This window comes from Oculina patagonica, chromosome 11 (assembly GCF_052425735.1).
Source record: "Oculina patagonica isolate OP01 chromosome 11, crgOcupat, whole genome shotgun sequence".
NCBI classification, from domain to species: Eukaryota; Metazoa; Cnidaria; class Anthozoa; order Scleractinia; family Oculinidae; genus Oculina; species Oculina patagonica.
Genome location: NC_135768.1, coordinates 16658630 through 16676342, shown reverse-complemented (window position 1 = coordinate 16676342; position 17713 = coordinate 16658630). Strand labels below are relative to the sequence as shown.

At 36.8% G+C, this 17713-nt stretch overlaps 5 protein-coding genes across 5 annotated transcripts; all 5 read left to right on the top strand.

The window, feature by feature from the left end:
• Nucleotides 1–2684: 2684 nt before the first annotated feature.
• LOC144629889 (melanocyte-stimulating hormone receptor-like) lies at nucleotides 2685–3545 on the top strand. Its single transcript, XM_078488134.1, has one exon. The coding sequence runs from the start codon at nucleotides 2685–2687 to the stop codon at nucleotides 3543–3545; it is 861 nt and encodes a 286-aa protein (XP_078344260.1).
• Nucleotides 3546–6238: 2693 nt separating this feature from the next.
• Nucleotides 6239–7111, top strand: LOC144629679 (melanocyte-stimulating hormone receptor-like). The gene has a single exon (XM_078487905.1). The coding sequence runs from the start codon at nucleotides 6248–6250 to the stop codon at nucleotides 7109–7111; it is 864 nt and encodes a 287-aa protein (XP_078344031.1). The 5' UTR covers nucleotides 6239–6247.
• A 1868-nt stretch (nucleotides 7112–8979) lies between these two features.
• On the top strand, nucleotides 8980–9840 carry LOC144629950 (melanocyte-stimulating hormone receptor-like). The gene has a single exon (XM_078488208.1). The coding sequence runs from the start codon at nucleotides 8980–8982 to the stop codon at nucleotides 9838–9840; it is 861 nt and encodes a 286-aa protein (XP_078344334.1).
• A 3684-nt stretch (nucleotides 9841–13524) lies between these two features.
• LOC144629941 (histamine H2 receptor-like) lies at nucleotides 13525–14424 on the top strand. Its single transcript, XM_078488199.1, has one exon. It carries the CDS (start codon nucleotides 13555–13557, stop codon nucleotides 14422–14424), a length of 870 nt encoding a protein of 289 aa, XP_078344325.1. The 5' UTR covers nucleotides 13525–13554.
• Nucleotides 14425–15448: 1024 nt separating this feature from the next.
• Nucleotides 15449–16341, top strand: LOC144631030 (melanocyte-stimulating hormone receptor-like). The gene has a single exon (XM_078489390.1). The coding sequence runs from the start codon at nucleotides 15479–15481 to the stop codon at nucleotides 16334–16336; it is 858 nt and encodes a 285-aa protein (XP_078345516.1). The 5' UTR covers nucleotides 15449–15478; the 3' UTR covers nucleotides 16337–16341.
• The last annotated feature ends 1372 nt before the right edge of the window (nucleotides 16342–17713 follow it).

Sequence of the window (17713 nt, the reverse complement as noted above, 5' to 3'; positions counted from 1 at the left end):
AAACAGCCATGCTGCGCCGATATTAAGTTATATGTATAATTACAACCTTTTTCAGTAAATTTGAAATTAAAAAAAAACTCCCGTGATTCGAAACTTTGTAACTGTGTCCAATGTCGCTTTGCAAACAATCATTCGTTGATCGCTGAAGAAGTCTTTCTTGCCTGTTCATAATTCCAGGGGTAATCATCAACAATTAAATATAAAACGTGTAGAAATATGTGTGTACCTTTTAGGAAAGCCTCTCACAGCCATAAATAAAGATTTATCTACTACAGATGGCAAAATAATTTCTTGCCGATGCAATGTGTTTGTTCCACGAGAAATCATATTAAGGCGGAAACAAGCTGTCACAACGTAAGGGCAGTTATTACAAGAAAAGGAAGGTCAAAAGACGGAAAAGCAACGAAGGGAGTCGATCGATTTTGAAAGCGTATCTTCAACAGGAAAAAATCCCTGATCCAGCTACAGCGGGGGACTTGGAGTGGTTTTACGAAATTTCTACGTCGAAGTAAGCAAGAACGATGGAAAAACGTCGCTTTGTGTCTTCAGATTTAGCTTCAATGGACACTTCAAGCAAGTGAAAAATATCGACATTATAAAGGACAAGAAATTTAATGAAGGTAACCGAGTTTTTTAGATTTAAATCAAATTTCAAAGCGAACGTTATCGTGTATTTGTGTACTTTGGCTACCGTCAAAACCCTATTAAATTTATTTTGTGAATTTGGAGCTCTGGAAATATTTTGAATTAATAATAAAACAATCATTGAATTCGGCTTTCGTATGATATGAAGAATTATGGAGATCTCGGAGGGTGTTATCCGCCAAAGCCGAAGCAGGGCTGAGGCGGATAACACCCTCCTCGATCTGCATAATTCTTCATATCATACTATTCCTCATCCAATAATTGCTAACTTTTAGCAAAATTTTCAACTCTAGTATACGTTGAAGTCATAATATTATAGATTTGCACTCATCCAAAGAGAAATAGGCATAAACTGTTTAATGTCGGTTGTGAAACCTATAAACATACGTTTAGACTTACTAAAGTTTCTTAACAGTGGCTTAGCATTATAGCTTTTTAAATATACAAGATCAGTGAGTGATTGAAAGCCGTTACAAAACGTTGATAGCACGACGAAGAGACCATGTTAAGTGATGATTCGTTATGTCTTGAACATTTCCAATATTCAACCTGATGTTTAATTTTGTCAAAAACATTCAATAAAAGGAAACAAAACTTGGTAGGTTAATAAGAATTGAAGTTGAATGAGAACTCGAAATGGCATATTTGGTTATGAAAATATGTCACCAACGGCCGGGCAAAGTTTAGAATACATTCTCGCTTTGACAGAAAATTGGTAAAAAAAACGTTTTCTCCAAATAACGGCTACAAAGTAGTCGAACAAATTTAATTGCTTAACGCCACAAATAACCTTTTTTGCGCATGAAATTTAAGAGCCTATGCTATATTTATTAAGCTCGCATTTTCAAAAAATATATATATTATCACAGCAAGCTAAGCCTGTCTTTAGCCAAATTTATTTCTTGATAGCTAACAGAGAATCCATGTTTCTTTTATACCTTTTGTTCAGCGTGTTATCTTTTATTTCTGTAAATTTTAGGTACATCTCTCGTATTCAAAATGTTATTTCCGTGTTCTTCATACATTCGGTGGTCGCTCAAGAGGTCGTTCTTTTCTGCCTAATTCTGAATAAATACAGTAGTAATCAACGATCCAAACTTTCAAAAAGTAGTAACGTAAGCCTATTTGACCCATAACTCAACTACCACTTGCAATTCATTTGTGACAGACGGCAATCAGATACCTAGCTTACTTATGATACTACAGATATTTCTCGTGGTATGATATATATTGAAGAAGGCCCAATATTAAAAATTACAAGTTTTTCAATGCACCATGATAACACGAAAAGGCAGGCTTAGTTCTTGTCGCTGAATGTGTTAAAGTTACCTCACAGCTATTCTTTGCTGCATTAGGTAGCCTTATTATCATATATATGGAAAAATATATCGTTGCACTTGTCAACTGCTATGGGACAGAACACTAATTTCATCTTAATGAGCAACCTGTTATATAACACGGTATTGCAATTACAATATGAGAGAGTGGGGGCTGATTTAATGTGCTGGAAGATCGACCTTCTTTCAATGTGCAAAATAATGTATGCTTTGTTTAGTATCTACTATTATTACCAGAAAAGATATCATTTTGCCAGATTGAAATCTTGTTTATCACTCTCAAAAGATGCATGCTGCTCTAGCCCTTTCGTTTGCATGTTTAATTTCTAATTTGATTTCGACAAAAACACAAAAAGTAATACAATGCATTTATCACCAGTATACCATTTTGAATATCGATGGGCATTAGGGAGGTCTCTTTTTTTTTGTTTCTAAATGCGTGGATAATTACCGTGACAGAAGCATATGTCAAATCCTTGTAACAGAGCCTAAACCTACAATCATTTAACTCACAGCAGGCTTATTTAATTTCACAGGACAAGGTTTTAAAATTTTCTAAGCTATGACATTGAGATAAGATTAGATTTAGATTGAGGTGAAGAATAATATTTACGGAGGTTTTCGACCATACACTCAAAAACACCCTGAGAGAATGTGCAACAAGACCCAACGAATCCGAAACTGATTTTTTTTTAATGCAATATGGGCACTAATTCTCGTCCTGATACTATTGTCATCATAAACTGTGTACTAAATGCACCCTTGATGCTTACATCCATTATTGGCAACGCTCTGGTGCTAGCCGCCATATTAAGAACTCCTTCGCTACGTTCACCGTCGTTTATTTTGCTTTGCAGTTTGGCTTTTTCGGATCTTCTCGTTGGGTTTGTCGTACAACCGCTTTACATCACTTACGAACTTACAAAAAACGGTACCCTGTACAAAGTTATGACCACGATGGCTTTTGCTGCATGCGGTGTTTCGCTTTCTACAATAACAGCCATAAGTGTGGATCGGTTCTTGGCTCTTCATTATCACATGCGATATCCGAATTTGATGAATTCTTATCGGGCTATGGTTACATCGGTGACTCTTTGGTTCATAAGCTTTCTGCTATCATCCATAACATTTTGGAACATGAATGTTTACTATTTTACCATAGCTGTTAGTATACCTATTTTCCTTTTAATTTCTTCTGTTTGTTACATCGGAATCTATCGGATTGTTCGTCGGCATCAGATACAAATCCATGTTCAACAACAGACTGTGGAAAGTTATAACGATGAAAATAATCAGAGCATGCTGCGATCAACTAAAAATGCCAAAAGCACTTTCATATATTTCATCGTAATGATTCTATGTTATACACCAGTGTTCATTGCTATGACAATGCTCGGTATTTTCCACAAGGAATTAGAAGACGCTTGGAACTTAACTGATACTCTAGCATTTATGAACTCGTCCATTAATCCATTCTTGTATTGTTGGCGTCTTCGTGAGCTTCGAGCAGGAGTTTTAAAGACAGTAAAACAGTTGTTTTGTAAGCAGGCAGAAGAAAACTAAAGGTAAATGAAACGGCATACCGGTCATTACGGCACAGAAAGACCGTGCAAGATATATTTTGTGCCTAATCGTAGTTTTGCTGTTCAGTGTTTAGATGAAAACTAGGCAGCCATCATAAAGTTTTCGATTTTTACACACCTCTATCCGCTTTTTACTTATGCTCATTTTATCAGTCGTTATCAAAAAAAGTTAATTATTATCGTTTGCCTGATATTTAACTTTAAGACAAAAATGTTTTCTCTATGCTATGGCTTACGTTGTGAAAAAAATGTGACTAGTAATTCTGCTCCGGAAAAGGTGCTTAGTTTTCTCGTACACATTCAAGAGAACTAACGGGAACTCGTAACGACATATTTGTTTATGGAAAAATGTGACCAACGGAAAGTTTTAGAATACATGTACAGTTTGGCAGGAAATTGGTAAAAAACGTTTTCTACAATTTAAAGCTACAAAGTAGTCGAACAAACTCTAACTGCTTTTTACCATAAATTACTTGTTAAGAGCATGAAATATAGAATTAGAACCTCCCCGAACAAGTCACGTTAACAGCACAGCCTAAGCTGCATTTAACAAACTCGCATTTTCAATAGAAAAGGTATCATCGCAGCGAGCTAAGTTATTACTGTCTTAAGCTAAATTAATTTCCTGTTACTAGCTCACAGAAAATCCATGCTTCTTTTATCTTTTTATCAGCATGCTATCTTTTGCTTCTGTAAAAATTGTTTTTAAGATATTTCATGTTAAGGCCTAAGCTGTCTAATGAAAACATATCTCGAGTTGAACTAATTATTTATTTCAACAACAACAAGGCGTTACAATTACATTATGAGAGAGTGGGAGGTCTAATTTATTGTGTTGGAAGATTGGCCTTCTTTCAATGTATCAAATAACCTATGCTTTGTTTAGTGGCCACTATTACCGGAAAAGATATCATTTCACCAGACTGAAACTATATTGCTGATTACTCTCAAAAGATGCATGCTGCTCTAGCCCTTTCTTTAACATGTATAATTGCTAGCTTGATTCGGACGATAACACTTCAAAGCAAAAGATATTCCTGAAATTCAAAACGTAAACCAATGCATTTATCACCAGTATACCATATTGAATGTCAACGAGCATTACGGAGGTATCTACCGTGATGATTCGATTTAGCGCCCTCCTTCCAATAAGCGCCCCCTTCCAAATAAGCGCCCCCCTTCGAATGTGTTTTTGTTAATAAGCGCCCCTATTCCAATAAGCGCCCCCGTTCTAATAAGCGCCCCCATTCTTATACACGCCCCTATTCTTAAAAGCGCTCCTATTGTGGCTAACTGCCCCTACTAAAGTCGTCGACATCGAAAAGATAAACTCATGAACATTCACCGTACCGTACGTGTATTATTTACTGCTAAAACTAGGAGTTGCTGATAGCAAGTAAAGTGCTGCGAAGTGGGTTATAAGAATAATAATTATAATAGTAGGAACGGAACGAAAGGTCATAGGAATGTTTCGGATTTTCACATTTTCAGATGTGAAAGTTAGGTTTTTTCTAAGCGAGTGAAATGCTGGTAATTCACTTAGTCTATATAATAATTAGTGACATTAAGGAAATGAAGCAATGTAACATAACATACCACGTGCAATTCGATCGCAAAGCCATCAGAAACACCAATTTATGACGTCAAAAAGCTCAAGGCTCGTTCCATTCCAGCGCGCGGTCATTATGAAAACGTTTTCGTGGAGCCTTCGCAAATAATCTCCGTAGTTTTTGCTGTACATTTTTCGCACTTAAAGTTCAGAAAGTAAAATTTTTCCTTAAATTAACTTAGTAATGAATAATTATGAAAGCGAATTATAAGAAGGTCTCATAAATTCGTTATTCAACAGAGCTGGCGCATAAGGGATGAAAAGACCGTTTCTACGGCACTATACTTGACCATCTTGCTCAAGATAGGTTTCTTGGGAAGCATTTACAAAGTACTGAACAGAAGCGCAAGCGTTAGTGCTTTAAAATTTAACTTCTTGCTCTTTAGTGAAAAGGGCATCGCAAACAACAAACGCAGCTTCCACATTTTACATGCCGCTGATCATACGTATTGCATGTACTCAAAATCATCGCCAGTGAAAAAGTCGAAAATCGAGTGTGTCGCATATATAAAGCGCCCAGGCCCACGCGGACAGTCACATATAGTGTGCTGCTACGCTAAGGCTTCGCAGCAATGAACAATTCTTGTAAAAGTAACTGAACTCTCAACAATTTGTTACTGTTGCAGTTTATGTAATTGTTAGTTATTTATATATATATTAAAGTTTTGTATTGAATATTTGGTTGTTTTGCAAAAAATTAAATAGCGCCCTGTCCCGGATAAGCGCCCTGTCTCGAATAAGCGCCCTCCCTTAAGGTGCCAAAAGTAAATAAGCGCCCCGGGCGCTAAATCGAATCATTACGGTATATTGTCTGTTGCGAAATGCATGGGTAATAAACGTGACGAAAGCATATGTCACATCCTTCTCACACAGCCCTCTTTATGCCTAAACCTACAATCAATTAATTTACAGCAGGCTTATTTAATTTCACAGGACAAGGATTTTATATTTTCTAAGCTATGACATTGAGGTGAAGAATAATATTTGCGGACCTTTTCGACCAAACACTCAACTAACAACACCTTGAGAGGAGGTGCAACGAAAGCCAACAACTCCAAATTTTTTTAAGCAGCATGGGCAATAATTCTCGTCCTGATACTATTGTCATCATAAACTGTGTCCTGAATGCTCCATTGATGCTCATATCCATTATTGGCAACACTCTGGTGCTAGCCGCCATATGGAGAACTCCTTCGCTTCGTTCACCATCCATAAATTTGCTCTGTAGTTTGGCTGTTTCGGATCTTCTCGCTGGGTTTGTTGTACAACCGATTTACATCGCTTCTGAGCTATCAGAAAATACTTTACTGTACCAGGTACTGACCGTAATGTCGTTTTCTGCATGTGGTGTGTCGCTCACTACAATGACAGCCAGAAGTGTGGATAGGTTCTTGGCTCTTCATTATCACATGCGATATCCGAATTTGATGACTACGCATCGTGCTCTGTATATATCAGTAACTCTTTGGCTTCTTACTTTCTTGCTATCATTTTTATCTTTTTGGAATATCAACGCTTATTATTTTGCTGCAGCCATAAGTATTGTCAGTTGTCTTATAATTTCCACTTTTTGTTACATCAGAATCTATAGGATTGTTAGACAGCATCAGTTACAGATTGGTGTTCAACAACGGGCTATGGAAAGTTTTGCAAATATTAATCAGAACATGCAGCGATCAACTAAAAGTGCCAAAAACGCTTTCCTATATTACATCGCAATGATTCTCTGTTATACCCCAGTATTTATTGCCATGTCCATTTTAGTTATTTCGCCTCATCACTGGACAAATGCTTGGGATTTTACTGATACCATAGCATATATGAACTCGTCCATGAATCCATTTTTGTATTGCTGGTGTCTTCGCGATTTGCGAACAGCAGTTGTAAAGACCGCAGTAAAGCAGGTGTTATGTAAACAGACAGAGGCAAACTGTTAGGGAAGACGGAAGCCCAAGATATGACAAAAAATAGAAAAAAGATACAGACTGTGCCGAATCGTAGATGTCGTGTTCAGTGTTTAGAAGAAAACTAGCCAACATAAAGTTTTAGATTTTCACGTCGATCCTCTGTAGAATATCCTAAGAAGCACATTTAATAAAACTTTTCAAACTCTATTTAAAAAAAGTCATTGGCTAGCACCTTTTGCTGGATACTTTGGAAGAGGAAATGCTTTCTTGATCCGATTTGTAAGTCGTTTGACAACTCAAGGGTACGCAAATCCGCCGATCCGTGCTATTTTTTTTTTTTTCATTGGTCGAGAAACTCGGCTTATGACACTATAATCACCCAGTGAGAGGTGATTATAGCATTTGAAGGATTGGTTGACTAAGCCCGCCACCTTTGACATCCAGGCAAGTAAACATCGCGGACAGTTGCATTTGAAAGAAATCACTCTATGTCCGGGATATTGTAAAATCCCGGTTATAAGCTCTGGGCTTATACAACTTCGTAAGGGGTTTTGGGTGGGCTTAAAAAGGGAGGGCTTATAAGCGGAATAAAAAAACGTTTCGAAATGAGCCACGGGAGTGTTGATCGAAATACGTTTTTGAGTTAAAAACGCATAATAAAGCAATATTTAGCCCTGTTCAGTACTGTCATCCGGCAGAGGGGGGCTTATATCCGGGAGGACTTATAAATCGGATGTATTTTTTTGTTGTTGTTGCCAGATAGATGGGCATATAACCCGGGGGGGGGGAGGGGCGCTTATAAGCGGGAGGGCTTATAACCGGAATTTTACGGTATTCAAAACATTGGGAATTTTTGAAAATTGGCTAAAAAGGCTTTTGGACGGAAAATATTTCCAAGAAATGGTGCTCAAGGCATCGTGATTGATTCTAAACACGGTGGTTTTATCGATCGAACGCGGTCATGAGGAACCGTGAGTGGCAAATCGATTGACCAAACATTATTCACTTTCCTTCAGACCGAAGCTACTCATTTTAAAAGGCTTCGTACAATTGCTCAGAAGAACCAACAATTGAATAAAGGCACCAGACGACTGTCTTTTTCGTAGGGTTTGTTTTGTTCCGTTTTATTGCCTAAATAAATTAGTGTAAATTCTGATTCGTAATCAATGGATTAAACTGGTTTACGCGTTTGCAAGCGAGCACTTGTGTTTGTTGTTTTCGTGTTTCTGTTGTTATTTTGCCGTTTTTGATATTCACCTCTGAAAATTATACTAAAACAATAATATCCCTCAGGCTCAGCGATTATTGTTCAATAATCACTTCGCTTTCGGCGAATAATTGTTAATTAAGAGGAATTAATTTCAACGGAAAATGGAAACGGAGTGAAGTGGCAAAGCCATTTCAGTCTGATATTGATAGTGAAACGGTAATCTTCCTTTGCAGGTGTTCAGTAACAAAAAAGGATGTTTGATTAATTCATATCAGTTGGCGCTTGAATCCTCTATGATATAGCAAGGCCAAAATGCGTAGTTTATGTCATATTTAAATATGCTCTAATTGATTTTTATTTTGGTAAAACGGTAAAGAACATGTTAACCTACTGACGTAAATGCAAACTTACAAATTCTGACTCAGCGTTCGTATTGCCTACAAAAGCACATGTGTAATTGTAGTACTGAAAGGCGTGGAGACATGTTGACAGCAGCAAGCTAATTTGGACCTAAGCAGAACTTCAATATATTTCTTAGCAGCAAGCTAATTTGGACTTAAGAAAAACTTCAACATATTCTTACATCTGCTTTTTGACCAAACACTCAACAACACAGCGTTGCAATTTCAAAGCATATATAAGAAGAGTATTCGAGGATGACCAACGAATAATCCAATAATAATAAATAATGAGCAATAACTTTCCTCCTGAAACTATTGTTATCATAAACTGCGTCCTGAATGTTCCATTGATGATCATAACCATTATTGGCAACAATCTGGTGCTAGCTGCCATTTTGAGAACTCCTTCGCTTCGTTCACCATCAACCGTCTTGCTCTGCAGTTTGGCTTTTTCGGATCTTGTTGCTGGGCTTCTTGTACAACCCCTTTACATCGCCTCTGAGATAACGGAAAATGCTCTATCATACCAGGTACTGGCCGTAATGTCGTTTTTTGCATGTGGTGTTTCGCTCAGTACAATGACAGCCATAAGTGTGGATCGATTCTTGGCTCTTCATTATCACATGCGATATCCGAATTTGATGACTACACAGCGCGCTATGTATACATCAGCGACTCTTTGGCTTCTTACCTTCCTGTTATCATTTTTATATTTTTGGAGTATCAACGCTTATTACTTTCCTGCAGCCATTAGTACTGTCATTTGTCTTATAATTTCCACTTTTTGCTACATTAGAATCTATAGGATTGTAAGACAGCATCAGTTACAAATTCACGCTCAACAACAGGCTGTGGAAAGTTTTAATGATGAAAATAATCAGAACTTGAAGCGATCAACTAAAAATGCCAAAAACGCTTTCATATATTACATCGCAATGATTCTGTGTTATACACCGTTGTTTATTGCTATGACAATGTATGGTATCTCCCACAAGGAATTGGCAAACGCTTGGAACTTAACGGATACTTTAGCATTTATGAACTCGTCCATTAACCCGATATTGTACTGTTGGCGCCTTCGTGAGCTTCGAACCGCAGTTTTAAAGACACTAAAGCAGATGTTATGTAAACAAGCAAAAGAGTCTTAAAACAGTACACTGATAATTACGGCAGAGGGAAGACCGAGGTAAGACAATACGAATAGTAAAGGATTTATATATCGTAGTCTTCCTGTTCAGTGTTAAGAAGAAAACCAGTTAACATAAGGTTAAAGGGCGCTTTTTATTTGTCAGAACTGGCCGGCCAGACCGGTATATTTGAGAACAGAATTCCGTTGTTAGTCAGATTTGTCCGGTCAGATCAGTCAATACATAAATATTATACATTGTTATGGTGCATTTGTGGGAAAGTCTCGTGGATCACGCCGATCCTATGTAGCAGAACCCAAAAAGCACATTTAATAAAATATATTTAAAAACTTGCCACTGGTTAGCATCCTTTGCCGGATATTTAAGAAGAAATAATAATATTCTGAATCCGATTTATACGATCTTTTCTTTTTCTCTTTATTCGAAAACTAGACACTTATAACCCTGCTTCGGGAAGTATAAACATACAAAAATAAATGATAAAGTTTTGTCTGATATTTTTCAGGATTTTATTGCGAACTGCTTAACTGCAAAGATATTTTTCTTTCAATAATAGGTTTGTCGCGCGCAGTTTACATGCATGTCCAATTCAATAACGTATCAACTGGTATCACATGGACAATTTCCCTATTGAATGATGCGAGTCTGCTTCTCAGTCCCAGGCCTCTTAATTAGTTGCTTGTAAGGTGAGTCGTCATTTTTCCAGAAAACTTGGCAAGCGAATAAACGGAAAATTGTCAAAACATGGTTATGACAACCAAAAAAGATATTGTCGGTGTAAAACTAATATTGAACCTACAAAAATCGTTCTGATTGGTTGATTTTTACCGTAATTATAAAAGCGCGTACAGTTTAATTTTACGTCTCTATAAAGATACATTAAGACCTTAATGCGGGCTTTTACGGCAGCTTCACGTAATAGTTAGGTTGCTATTTCGTAAATTGAGAGCTCTTTCGCTTCGCTCGCCGTCCACCACCTGGTCGGTGCTTGAATCTTATAGCCAAAATTAGAAGTAGTGTGTTTTCAATAAACTGTGTAGTTTATGTCATATCTAAGCTGGTTTCTCATTCCCAGGTCTCTCGAGATCATTTCATACACATCTACGATACGAAATATTACTCTGTAGGTGAACATGAAGAAAAAACGTCACATTATAGTCATGACAACCAATTCAAGCTAAGCAAAAAGGGGGCTAAACCTTGATCATGAGTAATTACCAATAACTTGGTTTGACAAGCACTTTTGAAAACGTTTCGTTAAATTGAAAGGGCGGTCTATGATTAATAGATAGATCTCTCCGATAGAAAGTTAGAGTTTTCATCGTATGTAAACCATGTTTTCATGTCCATGTCAAAATGTATTTGGTCTTTTTACAAATTTATAAATGCAGGCAGCAGGTATCGATGTTGATAAGAAAAAAACACATGTCGCTTGGTAATTACGTAAGCATCTTTGTTTCAAGTACATTTATTTCATATCTTTGACAGACAGCAAGCAGCAAGCTACAAGCTAATTCGAAACAAGTGCAAAACTTTAATATATATCTCGAGTTATTGCACTGAATTTATATCTTCTTTATATATTCTTTTTGAACACCGTGTTACAATTTCAAAGCATTAGAAGAGTATTGGAAGATAACCAACGAGTCAGAAACTGATTATTTGCTGTATTTTCGAAGTCCTCGAATCCGCTCAATCCGGGTGCGTTTTCAAGCAAAATCCGTCGAACCGCAAACCTATTCAACCCCTCCACTAGTGATTCTGCTAAGGGAAATACTGATATGCAATAATGACTGAAAACGTTCAGAAATTAATTAAATTAAATTAATTTACGTAGGAACGTATCAACTGATATCACATGAAGTGATTTTGGACGATAGGAGTCTGGTTCTCAGCACACAGCGGTCAAAAGCCAAGCGCGTGCGCAGTTCCTGCACAATTCACCCGCCAAATTTTCCATACAAAGTCTTATTTTTTTCGAAAGCTTTCGCTTTTAAGCCAACAGTTAACGACGTCCCTGGAAGAATAAGGTTTATACGCCGTGTATGGATGGGAAATTTGATAATTAATTATTCACTGAGTTTCCCGCTTAAAATTTTCTTTCACCGTACTATTTCTACAAAAGTTTGCACACTTTCGAGTCAAATTTTTAGAAAAGTTTGAGGCGCCGAAAACCGGAGGTGACGTCATTTTTGCGTTTGACCGCTGTGAAGGTTCTCAATCTTAGTCCTCTTACGTTGTGTCTTGTGAGGTAAATGGTCTTTTCAACAGAAAACTTGGCAAGTGAATATAAGGAAAATTGTCAAAAACCAACCATGAGAACCAAGTACGATATTTTAAGTGTAAAAATAATACTGGACCGGCAACAAATCGTCTTATTGGCTGATTTTAATTATTTGTTCTCTCAGCTGTCTTAGCTGTGTAATAATTTTCGGTAGTGTTTGCATAATTTGAAAAGTGATAACCAACAAAAATTGTGCAAATTGCTGCTGATATCATTAACAACAAAACTGTTAACCACTTTTTCGGATATATATCTTTCTTCAAAGAAAATGGAGGCGGCGCAGTTAAACTTTTTTTTTTTTTTTTTTTTTTTTTTTTTTTTTTTTTATTGCAACACACACAAGAAAAAAAAAATACATCACAAGAAAAGTAAACAATACAGCTACTTACAGACCAATTGCATACAAAACTTAAGATAAAATAACTTACACTTATTTTACACTTATCATGTAATATATACAAAGTAATACAAAGACAAATAAAGGGAAATATACGCAGGAAATAAAGTAATATGAGGGCTATGCATTAGATTAATATTTGAACATATTACAACTATGATATTTTTTTTTTTTTTTTTTTTTTTTTTTTTTTTAGTGCAAGCAAAGTTATCTATTTTTAATTAATTACGCAATAAGATACCTGGAGAAAATTATTCAGTCGTTGTTTGAAAATGAGAGCAGTTTTCTAATTTCCATTGAATAGTGACTTTATTCACGAATTCATTGACAAAGAGTTTTTTCTCAAGACATTTAGAAGCATAGATATATTTGTTTGGATATCACATGAAGTTTTTTTGTGGACGATAGGAGTCTGGTTCTCAGTCTTAGTCCTCTTACGTTGCTACTTGTGAGGTAAGATGTCGTTTTAACAGAAAACTTGGCAAGCAAATATAACGAAAATTGTCAAAAACTTGCCATGAGAAATAAAACGATATTTTCAAGTGTAAAAATAATATTGGACCGGCAACAAATCGTCTTATTGGCTGATTTTAATTATTAGTTAACTCAGCTGTCTTAGCCGTGTAATCGTTTACAGTAGTATTTGCATAATTTGAAAAGTGATAACCAACAAAAATTGCACAAATTGCTGCTGATATCACAACAACAAAACTGTAAACACTGTAAAAATGGAGGCGGCGCAGTTAAACTATATTATATAGAAGCAAATAGGATTGCGCGAAAGCAATCGAGAATGTCGCGTAGGCCTCTTAGTTTTAAAGACATTTAATTTTTGTCTTTGACAGGCAGCAAGGTAATTTGAAACTTGTGCAAAACCTAACTTAATATATTTCTTGCGTTATTGCATTTATTTTATAACATCTTTATATCACCTTTTTGGCCAAACTCTCAACAACACCGTTCTAGCATTTGAAAACGTGCAAGTGCGTGTGGGAAGATTGCAAACGAATCAAAAACGGACTGCTTAGGGAATATGAACAATAATTCTCATCCTGAAACTATTGTCATCACAAATGGTGTACTAAATGCACCACTGATGCTCATATCAATTATTGGCAACACTCTGGTGCTAGCCGCCATATTGAGAACTCCTTCGCTTCGTTCACCGTCCATGCTTTTACTTTGCAGTTTGGCTGTGTCAGACCTTCTAGTTGGCTTTGTCGTACAACCGTTTTACATTGCTTATAGACTAAAGGAAAATGGTTCTAATGGTTCCCTGTACCAAGCACTGACCACAACGTCCCTATCTGCATGCGGCGTTTCGCTTATGACAATGACAGTCATAAGTGTGGATAGATTTTTGGCTCTTCATTGTCACATGCGATATCCGAACTTGATGACTACCTCTCGTGCTTCATGTACATCAGCAACCCTTTGGCTCATAAGCTTTCTGTTATCACTTTTTTCGTTTTGGAAAATAAGTATTTATTATTTTGCTATAGCGACCACTATTATCATTTGCGTTTTAATTTCTACTGTTTGTTACATCAGAATTTACCGGATTGTTAGACATCATCAGTTGCAAATTCACGCCCAACAGCAGGCTGTGGAGAGTTTAAACGATGAAAATAATCAGAACATGCAACGATCAACTAAAAGTGCGAAAAACACTTTTATATATTACATCGTGATGCTTCTGTGTTATATGCCGGTGTTTATTGCAATGGCAATTTTGTTTATTTCCCCTAATCATTGGACAGAAGCGTGGGCCTTAGCAGAAACTATAGCATTTATGAACTCGTCCATTAATCCATTTTTGTACTGCTGGCGCCTTCGCGAACTTCGAACGGCAGTCAATAAGACAGCAAGAAAGATGTTATGTAAACAGAGTGAAGAAAACTAGGCAACCTTGAGTTTTAGGCTTTGCAAGTCGATGTTTCTCGGTTATGTTAAAAGCGACATTTAAATGACTGATTAAGGTCTTTGAAATTAATCTTCGAGTTTTTAAATTTAAACACAACTTAACGCTGACTGATTTAAACAAATGATGGTCTTGATAAGTGTCACGTGACATACACATGTGTGTTTAGTCTTAATAGTTTGTGATGTTGATAAAGAAAGGGAGGTGTTTGTAGCAATAAAGATTGAAATTCAAGTTGGCGTTAGGATTTCCTTAATATAGTAAGGCCAAAATGCGCAGTTTATTATCCGACTATTTTTCAAATGCGGTGAAGGACAAGTTTAACCTACCAAGATAAATGCAAATTTTATAATTCTAACTCAGCGTTGAAACAGACCCCGTAATGCTTCCCAAACACATACCTCTCATTAGAGATCGATAAATCCTGGGTTCATGCGATCGTGCATGCAAATATGGCGACAGAATGGACGAGTTGCCATGGAGTCTGGTTTCTCATACCCAGGTCTCTTAAGACATTGTGCGTGAGGTGCGCCATCATTTCATAAACATTCTTGACTGCACTGAACTAAAGAATATCGTCAAAAAATAGTCATGAAAACCAAGCTATGCGAAAAGGTGGTTAAAGCTTAACTAATTTTTGAATTTTTAAAATTCAGTCTAATAGACACATCTCTACGATTGAAAAGTTTTCATCGTATGTAATCCATTTCTATATCAAATTTATTCGGCTAAACTAGTTTTTTTAATAGTTCATAAAAGCAGGTGGTAGTTATCGATAATGAAAACATATGAAAACAGATGTTGCTTGGTAATTACGCATGGCCTTTTGTCCTTTTGAGAAACATTTAATTTATTTCTTTGACGAACAACAAGCTGCTTTGAAGTAAAACTTATAGAAAATGTTTAGACCTCTCAAGCTATCGTACTGAATTTATGCGTTCATCTATTTGCGAACAACACCTTGCTACAAGGTGGAAACGCATAGTGAAAGTGCTCGAAGGTAACAAATTTACCAGAAACCGAATACTCAGGTAAAATGGGCAATAATTCTCGTCCTGAAACGATTGTCATCATCAACTGTGCGCTGAATACGCCATTGATGCTTATATCCATTATTGGCAACACTCTGGTGCTAGCCGCCATATTGAGAACTCCTTCGCTTCGTTCACCGTCCACTGCTTTTATATGCAGCCTGGCTTTATCAGACCTTCTAGTTGGATTTATCGTACAACCGGTATACATTGCCCGTGGATTCACCGGTGATTTGCTGTACAAAATAAGTGACACTGTAGCCTTTGCTGCTTGCGGTGTTTCGCTTTCCACAATGACAGCCATAAGCGTGGATCGGTTCCTGGCTCTTCATTATCACATGCGATATCCGAATTTGATGACTACACAGCGCGCTATGTATATATCAGCAATTCTTTGGTTGATCAGCTTTATGTTGTCTTTTTTGCCTTTTTGGAGCTTGGATGTTTATCATTTTGTCATAGCCTTCTCTATAATCGTTTGCCTTTTGATTTCTACTGTTTGTTACATCAGAATTTATCGAATAGTTCGTCAGCATCAGTTACAGATTCACGCCCAACAACAGGCTATGGCAAGTTTAAACGCTGAAAATAATCAGAACATGCAGAGATCGATGAAAAGTGCCAAAAATACATTTATATATTACACCGTGATGATTCTGTGTTATTCCCCGGTGTTTATTAGCATGTTCATTTTAGTTATCTCGCCTCATCACTGGGCACGCGCATGGGACTTAACTGACACTGTAGCATTTATGAACTCGTCCATCAATCCATTTTTGTATTGCTGGCGTCTTCGCGAGCTTCGAACGGCAGTTGTAAAGACAGTAAAGCAGGTGTTATGTAAACAAGCAGATGAAAACTAAAGATAAATAAAACAGCACACTGATCATCACGGGAGAGAGAAGATCGTGGCAAGGATTAAAAAATTAAATATACGCTGTTCCCAATGGCAGTTATTCTGTTCAGTGTTTAGAGGGAAGCTAGCCAGGTTTTTGATTTTACACATTGATCCTCTTCAATCTCATATCCATTTTATCAATCATTATTAAAAGCTGGATATCATAGAAGGCATAAATGTTTCCTTGATGGGATGTCATAAGTTGTTCACGAAGTTGTCACTAGTAGTTCTGCTCCAGAGAAATATTACTTGGCTTCACACTAGAAGCTAAGTTAGTTTCAAGTAAGCAGTTGACTCAAGTGCACTTGAATATCTCAAGTGGCATTTTACATAATTTGGCTTCACACTTGATGACAAAGTATATTACTTGAGGTACAAGCTGTCAATCATCTTCAGAATCGTGACAACGCTGTAGGCCGCTTTCATTTGGCTTCCATTTCCTATTGGTCGAGTGCGTTCTCAAGTGTGGCGTAGACCATACTTGGCGGCGTACTTCGGCTTCTTTGAACTACGAGAGTTTCCATGGTCACCAAGTTAAGTTCAAGTAAGTACGTTTTACCCCTTCACACTCAAAATCATTATACTTACGAGGTCTAGTATAAAGCCAAGTATTGACATGCAATAATCAATTCGACATTTTCAGGCTTTCTTTGCGAACTGCTTAACTGCAAAGATATTTTTCTCTCAATAATAGGTTTGTCGCGCGCAGTTTACATGCATGTCCAATTATAAATAACGTATCAACTGGTATCACATGGAAAATTTTCTCTTAAACGATGTGAGTCTGGTTCTCAGCCCATGCTTCTTAATTAGCTGCTTGTGAGGTGAGTCGTTATTTTACCACAAAACTTGGCAAGCGAACATAAGAAAAATTGTCAAAACCTGGTCATGACAACCAAAAAAAAGATATTTTCGGTGTAAAACGAATATTGGACCGGCAAAAATTGTTCTGATTGGTTGATTTTTACCGTAATTATAAAAGCGCGTACAGTTTAATTTGAAGTCTCTTTAAGTCCTTAATGCGGGCTTTTAAGGCAGCTTTTCAACAGTTAGGTTGCTATTTTGTATATTGAGAGCTCCTTCGCTTCGCTCGCCGTCCACTACCTGGTCGGTGCTTGAATCTTATAGCCAAATTGAAAATTAGTGTGTTTTCAATTAACTGTGTAGTTTATGTCATATCAAAGCTGGTTTCTCATTCCCAGGTCTCTTGAGATCATTTCCTACACATCTACGATACGAAATAATACCTTGTAGGTGAACATGAAGATAAAAAGTCACATTATAGTCATGACAACCAATTCAAGCTAAACAAAAAGGGGGCTTAACCTTGATCATGAGTAAT

Bases quoted from the DNA above. Each gene is read 5' to 3' on its own strand.
- LOC144629950 (XM_078488208.1), top strand. From the start codon at position 8,980: ATGAGCAATAACTTTCCTCCTGAAACTATTGTTATCATAAACTGCGTC.
- LOC144629889 (XM_078488134.1), top strand. From the start codon at position 2,685: ATGGGCACTAATTCTCGTCCTGATACTATTGTCATCATAAACTGTGTA.
- LOC144629941 (XM_078488199.1), top strand. From the start codon at position 13,555: ATGAACAATAATTCTCATCCTGAAACTATTGTCATCACAAATGGTGTA.
- LOC144631030 (XM_078489390.1), top strand. From the start codon at position 15,479: ATGGGCAATAATTCTCGTCCTGAAACGATTGTCATCATCAACTGTGCG.
- LOC144629679 (XM_078487905.1), top strand. From the start codon at position 6,248: ATGGGCAATAATTCTCGTCCTGATACTATTGTCATCATAAACTGTGTC.